Source organism: Plectrocnemia conspersa, unplaced genomic scaffold, assembly GCF_051122295.1.
Source record: "Plectrocnemia conspersa isolate PC_06_02 unplaced genomic scaffold, ASM5112229v1 ptg000007l, whole genome shotgun sequence".
Lineage (NCBI taxonomy): Eukaryota > Metazoa > Arthropoda > Insecta > Trichoptera > Polycentropodidae > Plectrocnemia > Plectrocnemia conspersa.
Window position 1 is genome coordinate 9,875,361 of NW_028277171.1, and position 10,234 is coordinate 9,885,594.

The 10,234-nt window shown below is 32.9% G+C and overlaps 1 protein-coding gene across 1 annotated transcript; it reads left to right on the forward strand.

Moving 5' to 3' along the window:
* The first annotated feature begins 3,282 nt into the window (after nt 1–3,282).
* LOC148233883 (uridine phosphorylase 1-like) lies at nt 3,283–8,341 on the forward strand. The gene is made up of 7 exons (XM_088188698.1): nt 3,283–4,052; nt 4,303–4,598; nt 5,848–5,971; nt 6,037–6,198; nt 6,258–6,443; nt 7,535–7,867; nt 7,929–8,341. The coding sequence occupies exons 2-7, from the start codon at nt 4,471–4,473 to the stop codon at nt 8,043–8,045; spliced, it is 1,050 nt and encodes a 349-aa protein (XP_088044824.1). The 5' UTR covers nt 3,283–4,052; nt 4,303–4,470; the 3' UTR covers nt 8,046–8,341.
* The last annotated feature ends 1,893 nt before the right edge of the window (nt 8,342–10,234 follow it).

Sequence of the window (10,234 nt, forward strand, 5' to 3'; positions counted from 1 at the left end):
TTATTCCCTGGCAACGACACGGCTTGGACGTCTCGTCGATCGGCCTTCGTATCTAATGTTCAATATCTAAACGTGTTATTAATAAATTCATATCTGCAACAGTCAGGAACATGTGTCTTATTGCCATAATCTCCACACATTCACCAAAGAGGTGAATTCGACGTGATGGATACATCAAGTGCGGCGTCCACTCAGCAGTGGCGTAGCTTTGGGGGGGCGGAGGGGGCGGGCCGCCCCGGGCGGCACTTGCTTGGGGGCGGCATTTTTGCGATGGGACCGTCTAGTGTGGTTCTTAACCCTGAATGAACTAAAACATATATAAATCCGCGAATAACAAGAGTCTAATAATAACCAATTTATTATTTTAAGAAATTCTGATATTATGACCCTGGAAAAAATATATAGGGGGGGGGGGCGGCAATTTTAAGGATCGCCCTGGGTGCCACATATCCTAGCTACGCCACTGCCACTCAGAGCTCTCAACATCCAATAACAACGGTGGCTATATCGGTAAAATACTCACAGTCGTACTTATTAACTTCCGTAACTCGGAAATTTTTAATAACAGATTGCCGCGAGGGCTAAAAATGTCATTTCGATAATATTGTGCAAAAGCCATCTCCTAAAATATTTTGAGAAGGAGAAATTGCTACGTGAATTCATAAAAAGGTCTTTTTGAAAATTTTTGTTTAAGGAGTACAAAGAAGGGCAAAAAGAAGGACGTCTGGTCACCCTAAGTTAATAGTGATTATCGTCCTTTTAAAAAAAATATACATTTCGATGACTCGTATCGTTCGGTAAAAGGCGAAGCTTTATTGATTTAATATTTTTTCAGAATCAGTCGTATTTACTGAAACTAAACTGTGGTCAAATGTGCAAACTACGTTTTAAACGTATACTGCAACTATACCGTCGCACCGCTTGCACTTTAATGCAACGACGTGCAAAGCGAGGGATATTGTAAACACGCTATACACGGTATCGATTATAACGACTACTCACAGTCCGATCTGATTCGTGACCATGGCAACGCGGTAAATGATGCAAGCTGCGTGACAAAGTTATACAATAACTACACCGTTGTACCAATCGTGGTGCATAGTTACATTCACTGCAATCAAGAATCCCACATTATCTACCGGTATCTACCGCAGTAGCAGCGATATTAGTACCGGCTTATTCATTTACACTTAAGCGTTACTAAACTTACAATCCAATCTAATTCATGACCATTAGAATATACTCTACAGAACGAAAATAAATATTATTGACAGAAAATGAAGATCGTTTGTTGCGTGTAGAGATACGCGTGCTGGTTAGTTCTTAGGTCTGAATCCAAAAACACGTGTGCTTGTGTAAAAGCTTTATTGAGCTCGGCGTGGTCCGAACGCTTTGTAACGACGATCGGAGCCGACAGGTGTCAAAATTTGGGGCTTTCCCGAACGCTGTATGACGGCGTTCGCGAACGCGTACAAACGACGAAACGGGCGTCAACATCGTTATAAGTAAGAAAGTATTTAATATAATCATAGATACAAAACATACAATATTAGCAATTTTTACAAACAAACAAAAATGTATTGCATCTTTGTTTAATAATGTTTTATTCGTAACCATGACAACGTAGTTAACTGTGAAAGCAAGTGTGCATAGTTGTATTTTACGCAATAATATCGTTCCACCAATCGGTAATTTTACCGCTACCTCGTACCACATCGGTTTGTGAAAACTTCAAGCATCGTATCGCTAAGCGACAACATTATCGCTACCGCGTAGCGTATTGTCTGTAAGAATCTTTAAGATTTCTGTAATGAATCTTGTACCGCTATGATGTACCGATGTATCGAACTACCGTGTATCACCAACCAAGAACCACGTCTACATGTAAAGTTGCATGCATCATTGCGGCCTATTGTCAGGCATCCTTAATGTAAATAAAACTGCGAAAGAGCATGGACGAGCAAAAAAAGTCGCTTTTGAAAAAGGCATATCCGATTTCACCAGTTCTACGAAGCGACTACAGCGATTGGCTAGAAGATCAAGCGTGCAACCCCTAGAGAATATAAGCCCAGATTCCAATGACGAGAGGGCAGACAGTGCGAGACACAAGGAGAGACGGTCCGAGACAGCCAGAGGGACAGACAGTCCGAGACACCAAGAGAGAGGGACGAGTCACCAGCAGCCATCCGAAGGGACCAGCTACGCGCCCTCGCCGACAGACCTGAAGATCACTCCTGGAACTTCCGAACCACCAGCCGCACGAAGAATCACACCTGACACTCGCCGCACGCAGTCACAAGAGCCACGAGGATCATCAACGGGCATCACCACCTACATCAACTTCACCGCAGTTGCCAGAAGCGTCTCGCCATTAATCGTCCATCGTCGCATGTAAATATTAACTAAATAAAAAGCCTACTTAGATTCACACAAGAGTCTCATTGGCCGCGAGGTCAACCCCCCCTAGGGTCAACTCCCCTAAAATTGGTTTTATATATTTTTTGCGTCTGTGTTCATCTCATACACATGCATATAAAAACACTTTAATACACATATCATTATTACTAATACACATGTAAGTGTTGAAGAAAAAGTATAGTGGCTCACATTGTTTTTGGCAAGCTCGTTGAGAACTGGTTGGCTCGTGCTATTAAGCATTAACGTCCTGGCCGTGAGGTTCAGGAATGCAATTGTGACTCCCTAAGGCACTTAATCGATCGCAGCCTAAAATACACCGAGCATCGGTATATAAGTGAAACAATTCGCTCGTTATTGTTTGAATTTAGGAATTAGAACAAACAACTGTGACGTTAATTTATATTAATTTCACAACCTGCGGTCAATAAAGTGTTAAATGCATGATACACGTTGAATGTTCAGTTCCCAGCGCAGATTGGGCAATTACTCGAGTTAATGTATGACATCATATTTGATTGCTGCAATGCCTAAATCAGTATCTTGAAGCAAGAAATATATTATTTTTTTGCAAAAATATGAAATACATTGCAATGTATAAACAATTAAAAATTAAAAATAGATTAAAATCCGTGCGAATCAATAAGTACATATTCGTTCACGTCGTGTCACAAATACGTGCCGTTTTCATACTATTGTTATAATGCATAATAAAAAAATCTAGGGATGTAATTTTCGTCTTTGAAACATCATTCAGACACGTTTTTATTATAAATACTAAGTACTGTATGAGTACTAGAACAAAGGAGAGAATATTTCTTAAGCACAGTCACAAAAGTAGCGATCATCTACTGTTTGAGAACACTCGAGTGTTCACTCTGTTAACAAAGCATAAGTAATACCATACACGTTCTACGACCAATTAGTCCAGATAACGGTCTTTATTGTAGGAGACTATCTATTTGGATTTTTAAAGGAGCTCTTTACAGTGGAATAAATACAATCCATGCAACAGATCATCCAAAATATGTATGTGTTCAAGGTGAACACTTATGATATATTTGTTGTATTCAAGGCGACTTAAAACATCGTAACGTAGGAAAAATACACGAAGCAATGAAAGAGCTCGGAATTCCATCCAAACTCGTCACCATTATCAGAATGCCATATTCTTATACAAAAATAACTCTCACTGCTCTTACATGCCTGCTCTCTAGTAGCTCCCTTAAAATAATTAGGTGATGGAAATTGGAACCATTTACAAAAAGTGCAATTACTGGCATATGCAGATGATACTGATATCATAAGCCGCTCCAAATTAGCTGCGGAGGCGTTTTAGGAGCTACAACGCGCTGCGGAATCAGCGTGACTGCCCGTGAATACAAAGATATATATTTAGATTAATATATATTTCGGTGACAAAAACTGATTTAAATTAAGAAAATATCTTCGATGAGTTTGTTCATTTGGAATATCTTAGTAATGAGAAAAGTATTATCATTGCCGAGATTAGCAGGGAACTAAATTCAGCAAACGGATGTTTCTTTGGTATATACTTCAAAAGCACCCGTACCTATGTATAAAACTGGGAAGACCAGATATGGTATACGAATGTGAGACATGAAACATGAGACGAGGTAATAGCAATACCTATTTTTTAAATATTTATTAAAAAGTTAAAATGAAATAATAAATTATTTTTGATAATTTCCATTAAATATGATATTGTTAAAGATGTTAATTGATTTTAATGAATTAGCTGCAACGATAGCCAGAGCTGTACATTTATTTTAATTTATACATATGAATATTTTTTATATTTTTTTATGCATAAAAAATATTTATTAGCAATTGTTGTACTGTGTTTGTTTCGTTATTATTTTTAAGGTAAAGTTGCCCAAAGAGAAAACCTTGCTCATGGTACATATATGACAAAGATCTGCTTACGGCACTGAGTGTTGTAGCACATAAAATCATTTCCACTTCTTATCTCCAAGTAGTGTGGTTTTGAATGCGCTTGCGAGCAGTCGGTAGTGTTGTTTGGAATTCCAAGATATGAAGTGCAACTGCGAATTTATTGTGGAGGACGTAAATTCGGAAGACTGGGAACAGCACTACAACTCATGCACATTAAGACTTCTGGATAGAAAGAGTAATGGAGAGTTTCCTTTGAGTGTTCCCAAGTAATAATATATACTTTTAGTTAATTAAATATTATGTTAATATCTTTACTATTATTTAATGTGTTAACTATTGGATCATAACCTTATTAAAATAAAATATATCCAGGTTAAAGTTAATGTATAAAAAGCACCAGAATGAATATTACATAGTCATTACGAATTATTGTTAAAGTTCTAAAAATAATCGACATTGAAGTTTGCACTTGCATGCATTTTTTATGCAGCTCATATCAAATGTATTATATCTCTCGCATACAAAGTGTAGATTAGTATTCAGTGAAAAACTATAAGGTCCAAATGTAGATTTCTCAAAATAATACTTCATGGATTTCATTGCTTGCTTATATCTGGTTTGGATGTTTTAAATATTCTATTGATAATAAATATAATAAAAATGTTTTTGCTTCACACATGAAAGATATATTTAGTATCTTATCGTTTGTCTGACTTATCTTGTTCATAAGGTTTTTTTACCATATTCAATTTATAATATATTTAGGTCTGTAGCAAAACAAGAAATAAACACAAGATCTACTGTATTAAATGTCCAATATATCCAAATCATATCTTTCTGCCATAGTTCTAAATAATTTTGAAAAAGCTGCACATATTAGTTGATTTGATGGGTGATTGCATTAATATTATATTTTATTACATGCATATGACTCATATGTCATGCTATAAACTGAATAGGAATAGCGTTTACGTGTCAAATTAAATTCAATCACTGGTATGACTTTTAAATTATAGTATTAGCTCAGATTTCTGATACTATAAAATAAATTGGACGTATCTTTGTGATTATAATACATAGTTCATAAGTAAGAGGAATTTAATTGTTTGTATTAGAAATAGTGTCGATGACGTCAGGAACAAACAATATCTCTCGCGTGTTTATCACTTAAGTAAACCATTTAATATATTTCCATCGTATTCTGTGAAATATATACGTGAATTTAGTAAAATACTGATAAATCGTTGGAAATAAGCTCCAGTTGATAATTTTATTTTTATTTATTTTGCTTAAATATGTCGAACGATTATGACAGTCTGTTAAATAGTATCGCAGTTCTTTCACCATATAGCTTTGTTCTGATGAATTTTGTGTATATATTTCTTGCACAACCCCACATCTGGATACTATATGTCCAGATATATCTTAGAAAATGCAGATATATCATAGTCATAGTTATATTATATCACTCAGTTGGCATGACTTGGATTGATATGACAATGGATTTATTTTCAGGGATGAAAATGGCTTTTTACAGTTTCAAAACAAGCATTTGCTGAAATTAAATAGCGACTACTTGTATCATTTGGATTTGGGTACTGCAACTCATGACTTGAAAGCGCTTTTCGGGGATGTCAAAGTATATATCTTTTTCAATTTTACCTATAATATATTGTATTTATGTTGCTATTTATTATTCTCCAGTTTGTCTGCATGGGAGGGACGGTGTCGAGGATGAAAGCACTGGCTGAAATCGTTGGTAATAAGCTTGGTTGTGAATTGTCAACGGGATGTTCTTTACATGATATAACAGCGTCGTCGCATAGATACTCAATGTTTAAAGTTGGACCAGTGTTAGCAATCAATGTAAGTATACAACACATGCTAAACATATGGATTATTTTTTTGTAAATATTTTTCTTTAGCATGGTGTTGGAATGTCCACATTGTCAGTTGTGCTGCAAGAAGTGATAAAATTACTCACATACTGTGGTGCTAAGGATCCGATCATGTTTAGAATTGGAACAAGCGGCGGAGTTGGAGTCGAACCTGGAACGGTTGTGATATCAGAGAAAGGATACGAAGGATTGTTTAATGATATGTACACGATGGTGAGGAAATTTTTTTGGTACTATGATATTTATCATCTTCACCACTTTAGCACCTGCCCTCCAAGGGGGCGCTGTGGTTGGCGGAAGCCATGAAACGGTGTGGCGGATGCTCCAGAAATAATACGACGGTAGTTCTAGCCACTCTCTGAGTACTGTATGGCGACCATATTTATTTGCTTAATAACTCCATATTTATTTTAAATTAATTCTATACATGTGTGAATAATGATTATTACATAATAATACGCAACACGTGTAAATAATTAATTACGTACAATTTGATTAATTTGTAACATTTGTCTATAATAATTTATTCGTTGCTATGCGAAGTTATTTTTAATAAAATTATGTATGAGGTTATTCCACCCTACCATTAGCGGTAGTAAATATGTTGGTCCTAACAAAACTAATTGTATTTTTAGAACTTTCATTAGGCCAAGTGCAAAATACAAAGTAAGCTAAATCATTTTTCAGGGGAAAATAAGCAGAAGATGTACAGATAGACGTCGCACTGCTACATAGTTTGTCTGCATTTGAATATTACACTATGTTTTAAAAATATGATAAGGAACTCTGATATAAGAGTTGGTCGAAGTATATTCAAACCAAATTTTGGTCTATAGGAGAGCGCAAAAACAATTTCCACTTCTCAGAAGTCAAAAATTCACGTCAAAAGTAATAAAATCGTGTTGGCGCCGTAACAGTGGGAACTGCGACGTGGATTTTTGATTTCTGAGAAGGGATAATTGTTTTTAGCGTTCTCCTATTGGTCAAACTTCGGTTTATATATGCTTTATTCGATTATTAGTTAATTTAAGTCGTAATATTGTTATAAAAAGTCTTAATATGAACGCTTGAAAACCGAGAGTTTTTACTGCTGATTGTATTGCTTTTGGTGTAGATTCCAAACAGAGACCCGTTTGAATTTGGTCAGAAAAATCCATGTCATTTAATGAAATACTCAAATTCTTAATGAAATGGAAATATTAAAAAAAACGACCAACATTTGCCCTTTCCTGGAAAAATCTGAAAAGCCGTCCCTTACAATATTGAATTACTATTAAGATCTTGATCAACTAATACATTTTCAGCCAATACTCGGTAAAATGGTATCCATGCCAGCGTTATTGGATAAAAGACTTGCCCAGGAATTAAAGTCACTCATCAAACCCGAAGATGGTTTTAATGTCGTAATAGGAAACACAATGTGCTCCAACGATTTCTACAACGGCCAGGGACGCACCGATGGACCCTTTTGCGACTATGAAGAAGTGGACAAGTTTGATTTCCTGAATAAGCTATATGCGATCGGTGTGAGAAATATTGAAATGGAAGTCACGTGTTTTGCAGCTTTAACTCACAAAGCCGGAATTAAAGCAGCAGACGTTTGTGTTACGTTGATCAATCGTTTACGAGGAGATCAGGTTAATATAATATTTGAAATAAATAAATGGTTCAGTTAACTTATTTAGTTTGTATTTTTAGGTATCACTGACAAAGGAGTTGAAAGCAGAATACGAAGAACGACCGATGACAATTGTAATCAGATATATGAAACAATACTTGAAGAACATTAATAAATTTCCATATGGAAAGTACTGATTGTGTTAAATAAACTACATATGCATTTGTTATTTTATATTTTACATTTATTAGTGTGACAACACATGTTCCTTGTTGCTTAGTATTTGTTTAGACGCTTTTGCTGTAACAAGTTATTATATAAATCTTTCACATTTTTTCATTTGCAATTAAATATATTTCTGTATTACACGTTTTCTTTTACTGAAATTGGGTAATTATAAATAAATAAGAAAAATATCATTGTGTATTATTTGTTTTTGGGAATGAAATAAATGATTTGCCATATGCGTCATTTTTATACGAAAAAATAAAAATATATCCAAGTTAACTTGAGGTAAAAAATGTAAAATAAAAAGCAATAAATTGTTTTAAATGTATTTTATTACAGTAATTGTAGTAAATGAATTTAGGAATAATATAACAAATCAGCACCATATTTAACAATAACAATGTATTATTTATATATATGTATGTATATTTTTAAAACCTGTCAAATTTAATAATAATTAATAATTTTCCAAAAATTTCACGATTCACAACATTCAGATGTATGTATATTTATGCATATAAAAATTGGAAGAGAAAAAACATTTTTTTTATTAAATGTGAACAATGCTTGCATTAAATATATATTTTTATCATAAATTAGTTAATAAAAGCAAATGTGAAAATGTATTGAAGACACACATACGATAAGGGTGATACGATAAAATTTGGCAATTTACCTTTTTAGTGAATTTTTAAAATTCACTAACAGTTTATTCAACATACTTAAAAAAAAATATTTTTAACATTCAAAACTAAGTTTTGACTAACAAATATTCGTCACATTGTAAAATGGTATTATTCAGTAGGATTAAAATAAAGTTATAACAAGAATAATAAAATAGTTTTTATAAACTTGGTGTTTTCATCAATTTAATTCACTATTAAATTCTGATGACAACTAATTAAAATCACAGACTAACTTAATTATTTTATAAGAAATGGGATAGACAGTAGAAATATAATAAAATATTTTATTCATAAACACAGAATATAAATGCAAAAAATATTTTTTTTTGTTTTAGATTTATCTATACATCATATTAATAATAAATAAATATAAAGAATCTAGTATCAAAATTCACAAAGTCACTTTTAATTTTTATCAATTTTCTACTTTTTTGATTAATTAATACAAATTAAATATTTTCACAAAATAATACCTAAATAAAGATTGTCACTTTTGATACTAGATCATAAATAATAAATGTCATTTTAAACGGTTATCTAATATTTAATTAAAATAATCATAATATTAGATATGTTTGTATACTTATAATATAAATGTGGTTGATAATCACACAAATTGTCCAACTTAACAATAACTAAATAAATCCTAATAAATAAAAATAAACAAAATTCAGTCTTTTCTTATGTAGGTGAATGTGTGTTTGTATATAAAATGTATGTATGTATAAATATATGTTTAACAATCAAAGATTCATAGAAGCGAAGCATCAAAAGCAATTTTACCTTTTTTATATATATGTATATATAAATAGAATATAAAGAAATATCTGATCTAATAATTATAAAAATAAAAGTGTATTTAGTTCATTATGAAAATAATTTATAGTATCTTATACATGCAACATTTTAAAACAATTAAAACACTGCTGGACGAAATAGTTTCCAAAAGCAACTCTGTATACATATTTTGTGCTTTCCTTTGCGTTAGGAAAATATAACTTTTCACAAGTAATTCAGCAGCATCGCATTGAAAAGTTAATCAATTGACTTTCATATAAATTTTGCATTAATATACATATTCAATATCACAAACGTGCTTTCTCCAATATCATTCTTAAATCTTTTCACAGCTTGTGTGAAGAACCAAAGGAGTTTTAAAATAGAAGTGTGAGCTTTGCCATCATTTTTCAATATATAAAACGAGCGGAAGCGCAAAAAATGAGGAAGACAGAATATATCAGTAAAATGATCACGAAAGATAATAATGCGATCACTGTTGTGCGAGATTATATTTGATGAAATATTAACAATGAAGTTGATTCGAAGATAATTGCCAAAGTACAGTTTTAGATGCATAGAACTCTCAACGTTAATGCTTGTATATAATTTACTCATTCTCCTTATCTCATAAAATTCATTTATATTCATTATAATGTATGTAAATATTTAGTATCTGTAGTAAAATTCACTTA

Bases quoted from the DNA above. Each gene is read 5' to 3' on its own strand.
- LOC148233883 (XM_088188698.1), top strand. From the start codon at position 4,471: ATGAAGTGCAACTGCGAATTTATTGTGGAGGACGTAAATTCGGAAGAC. The intron at 4,599-5,847 runs GTAATAATATAT...ATTTATTTTCAG, and splicing joins TTTCCTTTGAGTGTTCCCAA to GGATGAAAATGGCTTTTTAC. The intron at 7,868-7,928 runs GTTAATATAATA...TTGTATTTTTAG, and splicing joins ATCGTTTACGAGGAGATCAG to GTATCACTGACAAAGGAGTT.